Source organism: Lepisma saccharinum, chromosome 4 (assembly GCF_977018435.1).
Source record: "Lepisma saccharinum chromosome 4, izLepSacc3.1, whole genome shotgun sequence".
Lineage (NCBI taxonomy): Eukaryota > Metazoa > Arthropoda > Insecta > Zygentoma > Lepismatidae > Lepisma > Lepisma saccharinum.
This window is the reverse complement of record NC_139232.1, coordinates 104,390,600-104,408,986: the sequence shown is the minus strand read 5'-3', so window position 1 is coordinate 104,408,986 and position 18,387 is coordinate 104,390,600. Positions and strand designations below refer to the sequence as shown.

The 18,387-nt window shown below is 36.2% G+C and overlaps 1 protein-coding gene across 1 annotated transcript in view; it reads left to right on the top strand.

The window, feature by feature from the left end:
• Positions 1-18,387, top strand: part of LOC145986691 (aminopeptidase N-like) — a 170,497-nt gene that overhangs the window by 50,592 nt on the left and 101,518 nt on the right. Inside the window, exon 6 of the mRNA XM_083121004.1 lies at positions 13,066-13,258. Within this exon, the coding sequence (XP_082977130.1) occupies positions 13,066-13,258 (193 nt within the window). The remainder of the gene's footprint in view (positions 1-13,065; positions 13,259-18,387) is intronic.

Below are 18,387 nucleotides of genomic sequence, written 5' to 3'. Positions count from 1 at the left end.
TATACATATATAGTTTTGGGAACGAATAAGGCCCCGAGGACCACTCATTTATATTCTTAATGACTGAAGTCTCCTAGCACCTCATGAAGGGAGCTTAGATTAAGGAGATAGTCAAGTTTATACGAGATAGTCACTTGCCTTACGTTTACTTAACTTACGCATACATTGCCTGAAAATTTTAATTCATGTTAATATGTAAAGAAACAAAACGCCAATTATATTCCTCGACACGCATGTACAAGGTTCGTACCGTGATTTAGGGTATAAACCGCCCGATTAATTAAAAGTTCTAGTTGAGAAGTAATAGATGTATAATTAGGCTGCAGTGACGAGAGATGTCCGTTCACAGGTAAGCAGTAGTGACGAGAATGAATCCGTACACAGATATACATATACTTATATGCTTTAAGCAAAGTTAGGCACAGCCAACTTATTTTTGAATAACTAGAAGAGAATTATGAGAGCATCACACGGCGTGGACGTTTCTCACATATTAACGAGATTTTTTTTGTTAGTATATATTTATATTTTTTTTTTCTCTGTCCGAAACATTGTTTCGTTTGACAGTTGAATATTTATCCTTAGCACGTTGTAGCTTCGAATGTTAAAAACTTTAAAATGTAGTTTGTTTTAAAATCTTAAATATAAATATTGCAAGTTTGCTCCAAGTTACGGTATTTATTAAAGTGAAACAGGTCTAATATTTTAAATCCACTCACGAGATATAATAATAAGTTATAATAAAATAGCACTAATAATATTAACAATTAAAAGCAGACTTATTATTTAATAATGTGCTTTAGGCACAAAAGTTTTGCAGTATGTAACAATACTAGCTCAGCGAATACATCACTGGAATTTTATAGTTACTCTTCAGAAGAAGGTATATGATTATATTAGCAAAGTTTAATTTTAAGCGCCAGTTATGAGAATATTTATACTATATGAATATGTAGACGTCGACGTCAAGATTTTATTGCGCTCCACTAACAAGTATTTTCCTTCGGATATTGGATAGCTACCGATAATCCTGGAAATCCATTCTGCCATCGCAGAATGATAATGAGTAAACCACAACGGTTTTAGTTTTAGCTTTGCCACAATAATATGCTAAGCATATTTTAGAATGAGTAGAGAGAATTAAAGATTCTTCAAGTTTTAGTGATGTTAGTATTTTAATGCATTTAAAGATCGCATAAATAATAATTATTATTTTATTTCAGGTAGACAGGAGTAAATCAGACTCAATTTTTTCCTTTACCTTGTACCTCAGTACGGTTAAATTGATGTTAAGTATTTAAGAATAGAAATAACACCTGAAAGTAGATAAGAGAAGTTTGCAGTAAAATTTAAAATAAGATAAGTTAACCAGTGCTAATAAATTTAGAGAATAAATAAATTATATTAAATAAATAAATCACGCAGATAATTTGAGCCTAGAGTCAGAAATAATTAAAAGTTGAGTTAAAATATCTACTACTTAGACTAGGCAGGCTTAAAGTACGTATTAGCTCTGAAGAACTGTTTGTTTTGATTGCCTAAGCAACATGAAAATCATTGCGATTTTAGTTATTTTAAACGGATTTCTTCCATACGTAAAAGCTTATAATTTTATTTATCTGTTGAACAAGTCCTTTGACTATCCTTATAATATAATTACTATTTTATTATTAACAACATTTATTATTAGTATTTTTATAATTTTCATAATCTGTTATTTTCAATGTCAACGCAAGAAATCTATTACTTATGACCATGAGTGTACCAACGAATTACAGTTAAGCAAACTTAATAATGATCCACCGTCCATTGATCAGATTTACGATGATGTTGCACCGATTGTTGAAGTGGTACCATTGAAAACGAGTCACCCGCCAATTCCCCCTCCACTCCCTCAGTCCATTATTATTCAACCTAGGGTACAACAAGAAGTTCAAGACGTATCCAGAAATAGTGTAGTCACTACAAACGACAGTATAGATTTGCCGAAGAATATTTTATCCGTTAAAGATAGAGTTCAGAAATTTGCCGTAAACAAGGGGCCTAATTTTGTTCAAAACAGTTGCAAAATGGAAAGTGAATTGCCTATTTCACCCTGTGTTCAGCCAGTTGTAAAAGTTAAAGAGTTATTTGCGAATCAGTCACCAGTAAAAGTCGAGAAAGTTTCAAGAGTTACTTTAAAAGCAGAAAGTAGGCCAAATTTTCAGGTTCCCGAACCTGTTGTATCGTTTACAGACCATATTTTCTACGACTTCATGTTCACCTAGAATTTTTATATTAATTACGTTTCAAATTTTAAGTATAATTCATTTTTTACGTTTGATTGTACCTTATGCAAGGTTTATTAGTCATTTAGTTTGCTAACAGTTTCCCAACTGTTGTTATTTTACCAGCACGGAAGTGTTCTAGTAACACGCTGTCGTAAGCGCAACGAAGTTTTTTTTCCTTTCCATCCAATTTATTACGTCATTACAAAGACCTTGACTTTATTTCGAACTCCCGCAGCTGTTACTACACTTTGTTCGTAGTAATTTAAAGTTTTGTAAACAGTTACGTGTCATTCAATGTATCAGCGAACCATCGCCTTGCATTTTCTTTCTCCGTTCCTATGCCCGCTGCTCGAAGCAGCGACCTTTTCCCCTCCACCTCCCGAACGGCACCCGAACGTACCCGAAGTCGCCGATCACGGCAGCGAACTTGCCAGAGCTCTCGTTGTCGCCATAGAGAAATTTTCAGTTGCGTCCAGCGACCAAAAATGCAACTTTGCACAATTTAGAATGTCTGGTATCAGCAAATTCCTTTTCTGCACTCAAGCTCTCTCCCAAGTACTTTGAACACGCTAGAAGCTCAGAAACACTTACCACAGGCTTTGCATATTTTTTTTGAGTTAGTGGCGTTCGTTCAGTAAAATTTTAGGGAATCAGTTTAGTTACGCATATAGCCATCAGAATTTGATTTTTACGATAGAAGTTCATGTAAACAATGTTAGGGATATTTTGTTCTATATAGATAAATTTTTTCCATAAAACGTCGCATTTATGCACTTCAGACTAATCACGACCAATAATTTTCAAAGGAACAACAAGACGAAATTTTTTTTTTTGCGTTTTTCTCGCAAAATTTTCCCGTTTTTTATAGAGATATTTATAGTAAGTAAATTTTAGGGAAATCGACGTACATTTGGTTTAAATCAGGATAAAGATAAACGAAAATTTTGATAAAATCAGGGAAATTTCTACAAAAGGGCAATTTTAGCACTTTATGCACTTAGAGTAATCAAGATTATTAGCAACATGCCAGGCTAAGCATCGGTGATTGGCACAGGCATGTGCAGCAAAAGTCGCCACGGCATCGTTAGCCTTTCCAAATTTAAACAGTGTGGTTTACCACAAATGTTATAATTTGAGAATTTATTATTATTATTAATATTTATTATTAGGAAATTTAGCTCACTTACCCAATTTGCACCTTATTCGACAATGCAGCAATAAATTCATTACTTCTTACTGATTAACTTCATGTTAATGTTAGTACAGTAGGTAATAACTATTAATTTGTATTTATATTGTAATATATAGCATAACTATTTTCTATCTATTTTGTTTAAACATACCTAAGGGATTGACACACCATTCTTATATGGGTCAAGTATACCTTTCCGCGGCGGGTCTGTTTACACGACCAAGTGATTTGAGGTATACGGCGGACTCCAGAAGTCTTGAGTGGTTAAATTTCTTTTGTTTAAAGAAAATTTGAAATTGAGAAAGTTTTATTAATTTTATTGTGTTTCAAATTTGAATTTCACCTTTTTTAATTCCCTGATGCTATATTTTGTTACCACCTGAAGTTTCAACGAAACTCAGAAGTAGCATTTACTGAAATTTTGTTTTATATTGCATTATATTGAACCACGGTAAATTGCACCGGCCTATCATTTATTAGGAGGCCATTAGAGGCTTGTCAAAGCAACTTTTAGCACTCTAATAGCTTGCTTTGCGCAACTCACATTTTATATATTTATTTTAAGGGTTCACAACATAATAATTTTTTACATTTAAACAGAATTTAGAACATGCTTGCAACACTTACCTTTGTTTATTAATTCTACATTTTGTAATTTTGAAGTGAAATCTATTACTGACAATAAATTATTCCAGTTTATTAGGACACGTAATGGTATTTTAATATCAGGTTCAGGTCAATTTATTGTTATTCAGAATTTGAATAATAATTTGAACACGCACAGATCAATTCAGCTTAACGAAGGGGAATCTTTATTTTTTAATTATCAGGATTTTTCGCAAATTATTGTGGATCAACAAATTTTACACACAAGAATTTTAGCTTTCGAACAAGTCAAAATGCAGGAAATTGAGTTATTACTTAATATCCCCAAGAATTTATCTGATTTCACTATTCCCCAATGGACTCCGCTTGAACTTGCTTTAAAGCAACTTAATCAATCAATTAGTAAGAACATTTCATTTAAGGAATTACTTTTAAACCCTTTGCCCATGTCTATATTAGTTTTTGTTATTTGGAATGTGTTATTAACCGCAACCGTAGGATATTATTTTTATAAGCATCATCAGCTTGTGAAACAGATTAATTCAGAGCAGAGCAGTAATAATTAATAGGTTAAGGCAACACATTAATCATGGACATTAATATTTTAATTACGGTTGGATATTTTATTTAAATTTTCCTTATTTATTTTCAAAGAGTTATGGCAATTATTTTATCAATTTATTTTAATCATATTTTATTTTTGATGAGACAATTTAATTTAATTTTAAAGAAAAGGCAGTGGAAATTAGTTGGTTTTGTGTACATGCATACTTGAATTATATATACCCATCCTATTGCAATTTCCTTTCTTTGTCATAATTTTTCCTTTTAACCTAACCTGTCTATACGGAGCGCCATGGACAAGCAATGCCTACACCATCCATGGGCATTTTCATGACGGACATCCGCAGGCAGTCTATTATTACCAGGCAGAAAGACTGAGTATCAGTCTACGAGGGAGACATGCAGATATTTTAAGTACTATTTCAAGAAGAGACTCGTCACCACCAATTTGAGGGAGACATGCAGACATTTCTACTTATTACTGCACGGAGACTACCTTTTACAGGAAGGATGTAATCCACCATACATTTCCCAGTATAGCGGACTACATATTATCAACAACACCTAGTGATGGAGCTAGATACTATTTCCTTCCACACTGTTTGCAGTTCAAACAACAATTTTTCCCCCTCTCCCAAGTTCTACGGGTAATTTACCACATTTTTACATTGCCCAATGCAGTTAAGACGACAAGCAATCCAGAGAGAAGAAGAAGAAGTCTAGCAAACGTGCTTTCTACAAACAGCAGTTCCGGTAACAAACAATAATTACAGAATTGTGCTACAGTGTTTCTACATATACACATGCGAGCTTCTATCATGTGTATCTATTTGGTTATTTAACATGCATTATGGGAAACAATATTTTTCCATAGCCCTTATAAACATTTTCAGTTTTGTGCCATGCATGAGAACCAGTTTTATATGCATTCAAGTTTACAGTATATTACAAGGAAGCGACAAGCACCAGTGGTGTCAAGTGACCAGTGCTAGCATCAATTAGTGCATATTTTTTTTTTCTCAAGATGAAATTTTGCACTTTGAATAATAAACGGACATGCAAGCAATAAATAACATAATTACAGCACTTTCGAACATTTTAGAAAGCATGCTTTAGTGACAATATTTTATGCATATGTTTATAGCATGCAGTTATTATTGTGATATATTTTTTCTTTCTTCTCACCAATATGGAATGTTAAAAGCGACACATTTGTTCGCAGAACATTTTTATAACTCAAGCACATAGTTTTGTCACTTGCAAGATTAATAATTTTTGTGTGCAGTCATACAAAGGTAATCACCAAGCCAGATATATGTATACAGTGTACAGTTTAATGTAGAAAAGAAAATTGAACGCTATAATTAAGTTTTACCAGCGACAGTTTTCAGTGTAACTCACTATATGCTTTGAATATTGTATAATAATACATTGGAATGTGCAACACAGCCATGCAAGTTTATATATTTGGCGATGTTAGGAGTGCAGTGCTACGTAGTTCGTAAAACATACGCACTTTGATATGATCAGGTTTTTACACGGACAAAACAGTGAGAAGTGACAATGTTTTACATGCTTACTTACGTGTACTTACTTGTGCACCTTTTTAAGGTTTTTCTACTTATTTGAAGAGTCTATATCGAGGGGCAATATAAACAAACATTGTGAATTTTGTTCCATCTTGCAAGACGCTCCAGCCGTTAGCCTCGCGGAACACACAGAGTCGTTACCGCGTGGCGAGGCATCACAGACTCTTGACTAGGAGCAAATGGATGAGCAATTCTACATAATACACATTACGTACGCACAAAATGTGGTACATTAAGAGTTTTTTCGCTTAACGACACGAACTTTTGTGATTTCTAGTCTTATAATAGTATATATTATTGTTTTTGCGTCGTATAAACATACGAATTTGTTAGTATTAAGGGTATTATTCATTATAGAGTTTAGGGAATAAAAATTTTTCTTTCCTTCAGGCTACGGCAAACAAGGGAAGGTATGTTTTGGTGGATTTTTCTTTGGTATATTTGGTTTTTTTAAGAAAATATATGGAATTGGCGAACCTGAGTCATGTCAAGCTTTGCGATTTGACTTTTAAATTTTCAAAGGAGAAAATTTTTCCTAGGAGGCGCGAACGTATCAATCCCTAAGATTGTATGTTTATTTTATTAAGTCTCTCTGAACGCTTCATGTTGACCAGGGCATTCACTTGTTTTTCTCAGCTGTCTCAAGCCTCTTAGGCATGTTTACAATGCATTGTGTTGTGCCATGCAAACCTCCTGAGCATTCAGGAAACAGGTAACACTTCTGGGTTTGGTGTCAGCGGTTTGCATGGTAGCAATTATAATAAACACGATTCGGCGATTCGGCATCGAGGAAGAGCTCGATGGCCAGGGAATATAGAGGTGAGACAAGCTGGGAAGTGACTGGACTTTGGGAATTGAGTTGGTAGAGAGAGGAGGTCAGCAAGACAGGAGGTCGATAGTGGAAGCACGCTTTGGTCAACAAGTTAGAAGCTTACAGAGGACTTCGCTATTTTCATTCAGCTCAGAGACTTCAGTTAGACAGGTAATTATCCTACACCCAGCCATGATACAGGTTCAACGGTTCACAAAATCCAACAAGTTGCCATTGTCTTTTCAGTAGTTTAATTCCTTTTGTGTAATTTGTACCTTTCGCATGCCAAGCAATAACTCGTCATGTCAATGACGAGTGGTCTCATCAAGAGGATGAATGATGAGTAGTTTACATCACCCCATCAGTTAACTGGTTAACCTGCTAGATACTCTTAAGATCCCACGAACTTTAAGGTTCGTTACGAAATCATTTCTAAAATCACTCCTCACGAACTTCATGTCTCTTGCACATTCATTGCTATGGATACCTACTGATATTGTTATTATTACAAAGCGGATCAAAGCAACAATTAAACCGGGTATGTATTTGGTTGATGTGTTAAGGTAAATCACCAGTATCGCGTCAAGCAACTATGACACAAGACAAATCAATAACATTGGATTGGATATCTCTGACGAGTACAAATCTTGTCAATGGAAAATTGGTCGAAATTTATCAGGTTTTTTAAAAAGACTCAATCCAAGACCTTGCTCGAAGAGACTTTATGGAAGCATATGTTTTTCTCATTGTGTAAAAGAACCTGCATTTTGAGATTAAATAACAGATATTTTCATATCCTGAACTATTTCTTTACTACTTTAAAGGAAATCTCGTGTAAATTGATGCTTATTATTGAATACTCATTGACTAATATTAATAAAATAATTGGACAAGAATTTCCAAGCATCGTTATCGGTGAGAATCGTAAGAGTATTGGTATCGATTCAAAGGGGTATCGGCTCAGCCCTAACATAGTTTATAATGTACGTGACACACATTGTCTTTTAAATGTAAACCGATGTCCTTTTTGGTACTCTCTTCTCCTATCCAAAAGGTGTTCGGCTGTTTCCTTCGAGTATAACAGAAATTAACTTGGTAAGAACTAATGTTCTTGCTAATTCGGAACACTAGATATATTTCAGGTGATCATTAAAAAACGGGTGGGGGAGAGAATTACTTAATTACTTTATTAGTTATCGATTTGAAACTGTGATGTTTTCTTTAGAAAAACGTTACCAAAGGTTGATGGGAATATTGACAAATTCATTCATTCATTTATTGTTTTCTGCCCAAGGGCAAGTCTTTCCTTCCTACCTCCATGCTGTTCGATCTTGAGCCTTTAGCTTTGTAGCATCGTAGGAGTGACTTATTTAGACGTCGTCAATCATTTGGTGTCTTCTTCTTCCCTGGATTTTCTTTCCATTGACCACCTCTTCACTGACATTCCTTACTGTACAATTTCTGTTCATCCAGTGACCCAAACAATTTCTCTTTCACTTCATTATTATCTCCAGCATTGATCTCTTTTCTCAAACTCTTTCTAGCATTCCTTCATTTCTTACATTTTCTTACATTTGCTGTCCATTTCACCCGTTCTATTCGTATCCATAGCCACATTTCTAGAGCTTCCAATAGCTTTTGTCACTTGTTCTCAGTGTCAATGTTTCTGTACCATATAGAGCTGCACTCCGTACAATGTATTTCATTAGTCCTTTCCTCGGATCTTTGTTCACAAATCCACAGAAAATATTTCCTTCGTATTAAATGGTTCCTTCGTTTCTATTTCTTGACTGCATTTCATATCACCTCTTATGATGTATCCAAGATATTTAGAAGTGTCTACTTGTTCGATTATCTCACCTCTGACGCTCACTTTTGTCTTTCTCGGTTCTCTTCCGATCACTAGTGTTTTCGTCTTCTTCACATTTATTCTCATGCTCATCCCAAACTGTTCACAGTGGGTATTCATTTCTGCAAACATGGCATTTATGGTCCTTTCATGTTCTTCCAACAGGGCCATGTCATTTGCAAATCATATACAAGATATTGTCCTTCCTCCTACTGCTACCTCTCCCTTGCAATGCAAACAGTTCTTACTGTATCTTCTAAATAGTTGTTGAACAATGTAGGGGAAAGACAGCATCTTTATCGTACCCCTCTTACAATTTCACCTCCTTGGCTCATTTCGTCTCCTATTCTCACTTTTACACGTTCCTTCATATATAATTTGCAGATAAGCCTCCTTTTCTTCCAATCTACCCTAATATTCTAAATGATCCCTGAAAACTTGGTCCAACTCACTCTATCAATGGTTTTCTCTAAATCGACAAAGGATACAGATATTTATTTACCTTTTTCCAGTTATCTTTCTGCAAATTGTTCTCAGTATTTCTATGGCGTCTCTCGTACCTCTTCCCTTTCTAAATTCAAAACGTTCTTCTTCTATCTCTCTGTTTATTTTAGAGTGTAGGCATCTATTTAATATTCTCAATAGAACTCTTGCTGATTGTGATATTAAACTGACTGTTCTATATTCAGCACATTTCTTGGAGTTACTTCTCTTCTTTAGAGGTACTTAGATTTTTTCCATGAAATCTTTTGGCCATACACCTTCATCATACATTTCTTTGCATAAATGTAGCATTTCATTCTATACTTCATCTAGATTACTTTATGAGTTCTACAGGAATTTGGTCACTTCCTGTTTTTTTTTTTCCGTTCTTCATTTCTTTGAGTGCGGATTCCAACTCATCCATCATCATGAGTAGCCCTTCTTGTCCTCCTTCTTTTTCTATTCATCATGTATCTGGTCGGCTGTCTTTCCCGTACAGATTCTTTACATACTCTTCCCATGTTCTCAGCATTTCTTGTTTGTCCTTAATTTCGTTTACATTCTCATCTTCTATCATCCACATACTTTCCCAATTTTTTTTGTAAAGCAAAGGGATTGAATTTCACGGTATATCAGGTCATATCATCTTCTCTTTCCTAATTCTTTAATTTCTTCGCACGTTAGTTTCATCCATTTCTCTTTTGCCTTATTTGCTTCCCTTCTTACCTGTTTATTGCGTTCTCTGTATCGTCATCTTTCTTCCTGTGCATTAATGCTCTTCCATCTTCTCCTTTCTTCCATTTTCTCGAGCATACTTTCTGTGATCCATGTTTTTTTTTTCATTTCTTTCTTTCCCTGCACCCTATGGTGTCTCGACGGCTTTGTTAAGGCAAACTTTTATTCCTTCCCAGATGGTGTCACTGATATTAAGCATGCTTTTTCACTTCAAATACACTTTCTTTAAATTCTGTTTCAATTTTTTTTCTTCGTTTTTCTCCCTTTAGTATCTCTATATTACGTTTCTTTATTTTCTGTCCTGTTTTTATCTTCTTCATAGACAAGCATATCTCTCCCTCTACTAGTGCATGGTCTGAATTTATGTCAGTTCCTGGTAAGGTTTTTGAATCTTTGAAGCAGTTTCTAATTATCCAGGATGTAGTTTGTCTGATATCTTCTGCTGTCCTTTGGGCATGTCCATGTATATCTTCTTCTCGTATGCTATTGGAAGAGAGAGTTTCCAACAATGAGTGAGTTACTCTTGTAGAAGTTGACCAGCAATTTACCTCTCTTGATTCTATCCCCTAATGCATATCTTCCTACTCCGATTTCCTCCTGGCCTTCTCCTACTACTGCAGTTACAATCTCCCATTACGATAATGTATGCTGTCTTCCTTTATTTTTCCATTATGTCTTCTATCTTGTCGTAGGTTTCTTCTACTTTCTCGTCTGGCAAACCACTATGACCATGTAGACATGTATAAGCACTAGGTATTTCTTCTTTCCCTTCAGTCGTACCATAATTATCCCCTCATGCAGTGGCGAAACCTCGTAAGAGGCCCCGAGGCCGGGCCTACCCTAATATACTTGGCTATAACGGATCATCTTATTACTTAAAATTTCATTAAACGTCGCCTTAATTCAAGAAAACTGAAATTCTAGGCCTTACGATAATTTCCACAAATTTCCATCTCTGCCAGAGGCTCTATCGTCGCCACATGTCAAGCCACTTCTCCTAGGGCCTCAGCTGGTCTCATAACATTCTATGTGATTCATGCGGGAAAGCATAATTTCAGGGGCGCGTTCGTCCGAAATGGAGACAGTGATTACAGCCTCACGCAGTGATGCTAACCCTAGCCTAATTGTGCTAAATGTAGTACAATTTGAACTTCGTTGGCACCTAGCACCCTGTGTTTGGGATAATGGTAAAATATAGCATAATATATAAACATGCCTCCCTGGGAGACAGATAAGTTGAATTCAGAGGAATATATTTTGAAAAAATAAATTTGAAAAAATCTTATTTGATCTCTTGATCTGATTATTATCAGATCTTATTTGTTTCAAACAAAAAGTAGCATGCCGATCCAGCCACATCTGGTCCACCGTCTTCTTTTCATCTTTTCTTTATCTTTCCTTACTTAGCTCACGAGGAACATTTTATTGAAGGAAATTGCTAGAAAGTTGGGGTCACAGATAAAAAAGCCGCCGCCTTTTGTAGTCGTCGAATTTTCTCAAACTTTGTCAAGCGATTGAACCAATTATATTGGTTAAACCATTGTAATTAATTTAATTGTGGGAAATTACCAATATCGTTTAACTAAACAAGAACGCATGTTCACATCACAACTGCCCCCAAAATAGATGCATAAAATGAACTTAAGACCTGAGTTATCCGAGCACAATTTATTTGCATTTAGCAAAATTTAAGAGTTTAATCAGCACACTTTTCCTGATTGTGAGGTTAGCAACGCTGGACACACGGTACAAACTGGGTTTCACATCTGTTTCTTGTCCAGCGCGGGGTGTCCAAGGAGTGGAAAGGGAAGGTGAGGGTAGAAAGGTAAAGACAACTTGTTCAGAGGGCGAATAATGTTTCTATCACAGCGTTCTGCGTTTTCGTTATTTTCTCGATTTACTCCTGTTGCTTTGTTGTTTTATTGTTATATTTTATCTTGTTTTTTCTTCTTTCCGTTCATTTTTTTTTATAGATCTCTCATTGATTTCCTTTATTTTACTTCGCTTTTTGTGCCACTTTTGGCAAATTTGCGAAGATGGGGAGGAGTGTTGATATGATGAAACTGACGAATGGAGACTCACAAATATCCATGCCCACGCCGAGATTCGAACCCAGGACCTCTGGCGCCGTAGCGCGATGTGCTAACCACTACGCCACGGGTGTCGGGTTTCATTATTGTGAGCGTGAAGTGAGCAAGGCGAATAATAACTTTTATTACTCTGGAATGCTACAAAAACAAGCATAGAAGCCTATTACAAGGCATAAGAAGAAAGAAGGGGCATTGATGACTGTCACTCGAATGACATCTCAAGCATCAATTTACGATAAAATCAAGAAATATGATTTACGAGTTAGCACACATCAAGAGTTAAGAATATGTTGTTACATTTTCAAAAATAACTTTAAGGTTATATTTTTTTGTATTTTAAGAAAGTTGCATCCATAATAACACGAACTCACAGCTTGTGCCTATTCTTCCAGTGACACCACACTTCGCCACTGCTCTCATCCACATAACATACTGATATTACTAAATCTCTTACACGTGGTCCAAGTACTATGCCAACTCCATGAATTCCTGGGGAGTCTCCTCCCGAGTGAAACATGGACATATTGTTAAATGTAAATATTAACTAACCCTCTGGTATCCCCAAACCTCTGTGACACAGTGGTTAACAAAGCGCGATACAACGCAGGGCTCCCGGATTCAAATACCAGGTTGAACATGGGTGTTATTTGAGTCTATTTTTCTTCATGAATTTCATCACGTCATCACTCATTCTCATCTTCGCGATTAGCGAGAAGTGGTAGAAGAGCCAAGTATTATAAACCAAATCAAGCAATATCCCCCTCTTTCTTCAATGTACAACATTTTATGTTCTATATGCGACTATTATATTGTTTAGAGTGTACACTTAAGAATAGAAATGAAATTTTTTGGAATGTTATCATCCGTCTATTACAGAAAGTCTACATTGTAAGGGAAAACAAGGAAACAGATGAGGACTTGCTGTGGACTATTCCCATACCCTACACAACGCAAGACGAGCTTCAGTTCGTTGATAGGAGAGCTAAGATCTTCCTACAGGAGAAGGATGGAGTGCTGAACGGGCTTCCAGATAGAAACAAATTTATCCTTGCCAATCCAGAGTATGTAGGTGAGTTCTGTACCACGCATCAATTCGCTTCCATGTGTGACAAGTATCTTGTATTTGAGGAGGTTTCTTCCTTACATTTCAGCGGGTCAATCAAACCCTTATGCTTTAAAGTGGGATTTTGCTATGAAACACACTGTCCTTTCAGAGCAGTAAACGAATCAAGTTATCATTTTTAGTACTACGTACCAATTCCAACAATGGCTCTAGAGGAAAATATTAACAATTCACGGGCCGCATGGGTTTGGATGACTTACAGATGACTGTTGCCCCTGAATTATTTCAACATGCTGATTCCAAAAATGAAATCCATTTTTACCCATCACATGCAGTTTTTCAGAAAATAGCAATATATTTAACTGCCTTAATTTAACAATTAAATGTGTAGTTCCATGGTTTCCTCAACAGATGGCTCTGTTTACATAATGGGAAAATATTGGCATTCTACAATACAAATCCTCCAATTTCAAACTATAAATGCACATAGAATAGTAGGCATTGAATCCACCTTCCATCTCCACAAGACACATTGATATGAAAATTATTCACTTTGATTACGTAAATTCAATTTTCGAAATACCGCATAAACGTTTCCTTCACAAAATGTCCAAAACTCAATGTTATAATGTAGTGTGTTGATTGAACTTAATGACGTTGAGAAAAATCATGATCTAGGGAAAAATCCTGACGTGATGGGAAGAAATATTTGTCGTGCACGATCACAATTCAAAATACTTCCAGAATCACCTATTGGTTTGTAAACATCCGAAATTTCCTTTGTTTAAATTTATTTTTTTGCATTCTGTAATGGACTTAATGGAATGGCGAATATGATAATTTTTATTGTAAAATTGTGAAAAATCCTGACGTGATGGGGGAACATGGATGACATGTGCATGATCAGCAATGAAAATACTTCCAGAATCACCTATTGGTTTATAAACATCCAAAATTTCCTTTTTTTAATTTTTTTTTTTCATTCTGTAATGGACTTAATGGAATGGCGAAAGAGGAACATAAATTGAGAGTATTTGAAAATAAGATCCTTAGGAAAGTCTTTGTACCTAAAAGGGATGAGGAGACAGATGAGTGGAGAAGGTTACATAATTTAGAACTACATAATTTGTATCCATGTCCAGATATTATTAGAATAATTAAATCAAGAAGACTTAGATGGGCAGGCCATGTGGCACGAATGGGAGAGGAAAGAGGAGTTTACAGGATTCTTGTTGGGAAACCTGATGGTAAGAGACCTGTAGGAAGGCCAAGACGAAGATGGAGGGACAATGTTGAGATGGACCTAAGGGAAATCTGTAGGGATGGAAAAGAGTATATAGAACTTGCTCAAGATAGGGAAAGATGGAAGGCCTGTGTTGCTGCAGCCATGAACCTTCGGGTTTAAGAAGGCTAGGGAGTTAGTTAGTTATGAAGCAGTACAGCTTTTACTTTTAATACCGATGCATCTATGAATAACCGCCACTCCTCACAGATGTGCTTAATGCCCATAGCCCCCCATAAACCATTAATATCACTGCAGTATATCAGATCTCCTTCGGTAGAAAAGTATTCCTCCAACTTTTTCTGGCGGTCACGATAAAATAACACCTTCACATTACAAGCCAGAAAATCCCATTGTTGAAGTCTGGAGGCTAATAGCTCTGCCTTTGCTTTTGAAAGTTCAAGATCTCTCATTAATCATTCATTTCACTCTGGCTAACCTTGTGCTGTTCTGTAACTTCACCTGCAAAGTCAGGATCTGTAGATGTGGAAGGTTGTGGATCGTATGGTTCGTCTTCTGATTCTACGGAATAAGATTCAGGGGGTGTTGGAACAGGTAGTTCATTACTATGCGCCACAGGACGAGTAGCAGAACGAATATTTGGAAATACAATTGTCCTCTTTTTAGTATTGGACGTAAGTTGTATTGGTGGGACCATACAAACAAAAAAAAATGTCTGTATGATTAGTGGGCTCCAACCAAATCAAGGGAATAGCAAATGGCATCAATGGTCTTCTGTGATTTAACCAGTCCAGCAGATTCGTGTAGCAGGTCTTACAACAGAAATGTGGAGCCCAAGTCTTATCTTAATCTCTTCGAATTTGCAGTATTTACCGAAATACAGATTGTAGGCTGTTCTTACAGCAGGGGTAATATTTCTCCGCTGTCCAGAAAACACAATATGATCACAAACAACAGAAATTGTTAGCATTGATAATGCATTTACGTGGTATTTTTTCACCAAATCACTCAGCAATTTAATTAAATGCCAACCTTACCATAAACGGACCACGTAATACGCAAACACGATCTTCGATAAATGCACACACTCAACCTAGTTTTATAAAGCCACAATCACGTCTGCACAAACGAACACCTCACAAATCAATGAATAAAGAGGTTATGTGGGTGGTCTTGAACAGTTCCCCCTTTCCTTACAACAAATAAACAAAGATAAGATGTGAAAAGAGAAAACTCAACATTTACTTCTTACAGCTATGCAATACCTTATACATAGGGAACTTTCCAAATCAACAATGCCCTGTAACTCAATTTAAATTAGTCAATTGCGATTTTTAATGACAGTTTCGTATTTAGGGGACCAATATTGATTAGAAATTGTATATATCACTCATGTCGCATTTTGACTGTTGACCAGTGATATTAGAGTATTTTAAGAGTTTAGGCAGATTAACAGTTCACGTCAACCTACAACAATTTTACCTGTATTAAGTGATATATGGTTCTGCTCTAATATAACTGAACGTGCTCTTGCGATAATAGTTACGCATTTCCGTCTTGCGACACACAACCTCGACTCGACACGATATGTGCATTTCCTTGCCCCTTTTCTGTATTTTTTTCTATTTAGGATATATTACGTTGCCTTTTTGCCTCTTGGTTAATCCGTGGCGATGAGAATGATTGACCAATTGATAACATGAATGTGATGGGGCAAACATGCCTTAATCATGGTTCGAACTTAAGACCTCTGTCTTCAAAGCACGTTACAATCTGTCACGTGTGTGTCTTTTCATCTCCAGTCACCATTAATTTCAAGAGGTAGAAAACAACGTTACTCAAACAAATTGTATAAATAATTTCCATGACCATAAACATTTGTTGCACTTGTTGAGAGAAATCCATACCCTCGTAATGTTATAAGTAAACGTCGACCTAGTTGATGTCCCTGGAACCCTTCCTTGCACGAAAATCACACTGTGTCCACAGGATTTACGACTCAACGCTTACTAAAGGATAGAAATGTGCATCCCCATTTCCATTAATTGTTCACTCTTCGTATATTTTGAGGTCAGCTAATTCGAACATACGACCCTAAGACAGCTACACACTACCAAAAAAACTGCAGTGTCAACAAAGTAATTACTGTATATTTTATATTTATATATTTTATTTTTGGTAATGGAATATTTTTCCCTTCAGATTCTTATTTATGTTTGATTTGGTTTATTTTACTTCGCTTATCTGCCACTTTTGGCTAAACGCGACGATGAGGATGAGCGATGAAATGATGAAATTGATGAAGTGACAGTCACAATGAACACCGAACGAACACAATGCAAAGGCGGTGTTTAAGCAAGCTGTGTTAACCACTCTACCACGGAGGCCGGAATCCTTTTTAGTTAGAAGAAATCGTTCCTTGACAGTAAGAACTGTTAATATGCGTCACGTCAGAGTTATAATATTTTAAATTTATAACAATCAATTAGGATTTACTCTTAACCATTTTTTTGCCTACATAAAAACTTCCACACAGTTAAGATCGTTTACACTAAGGACAACAGCGTTAAAGTATATGCTTTAAGGAATGATTAAGAACACTATGATGACGGAAAATAATAATTCACATGACTATATTGATGCATTACATCGGTGAAACATTAATTTTCGTTCAGGAAGAAATATTGAAAAACGCAGGGACACAATGACCAATTGATTTATTTATTTTACTTAGCTTTTCTTCTACTTTTGAGTAATCACATAGATAAATAAGGATGAAAACTGTGTTAAGACGAAATTTGTGAAAGGCAATCACAAAAGTAGGACACAGTCCAAATTTCACAGACCATTATACTGGCCTTGTGTCTAGACGCCAGATCCTCGTTAGTCTGCAAAATATACTCCATTGTCACAATGACGTAGGCATTCGTAGAATAAATTTGTATATCATTCTCCCCCCCTCCCCCCAAAAAAAACCTGAGCTAAACTAGTGCGCATTCTGTGATATGTTCATTACTTCTCAGGAAACACTCGTGGCCTTCAACTAGTTTATCCTGAAAAAACTGCGGGTTAGGATGTTAACAGATATTTCAGGGACAATATCCAAAGAATACTGTCACATACGCAGAATGCAAAACATTTCTATTTTCTCATTTCCACTACAACCCTGGCGAAAAAAAGGCGGCTGGAGCGTGGTGCTGATCGTATCACCTCCAAAATGGCCGAGCTCGAGATTATGCGGTTCCCTACTACCACATCCCATAAATGTGCCTTCGTGGCACGTTGCTATACGCACGAGGAACTTTACCTAACCTTTACTACTATTAACTACACATGCCAGGAATTTTGTTTTTTTTTTATTCTTTTTTATTTATATTTATTTATTTCATTCCTAGCCATAACAGCAATTAGTCGATGCAGTAAAAATACGCCAAACTTAAAAAGAAACGGGTGTCGGCGTGCACGCGCGCACGCACACACACATACACAGAGGGGGGGGGGATTGGAACACAAAAATCTTCCACAAACTGCCCAGATCATGCCTGACAAGACTCCAACAGAAAGCTTTCCGGAAACAAGTTTACGTGCGCATAAGGTAGTGATGGGCTTGTCTGCAACTGCCTTCCCCTACCTTCGTATCCAATACAGGAGTAATGAAGTGTTTCCAGCTACCTTCCAATCTAACTAAGAGGAGGGAGACCTTTTTTAAAAGTTCGCCAGTGTACAAGCGACTTTCATGTGACGTCAGGGTGTGCACAGCCGGCATGTTTGCGTAAGCAAGAAAATGTGAAATAACGTGAGCTTCTGTATGAAGCACCGAATACTTCATAATGTACCATCGTAAAAATGTTTAAAATCTCCCGCTTGAATTCCGTATGTTTTCAAGAACTGG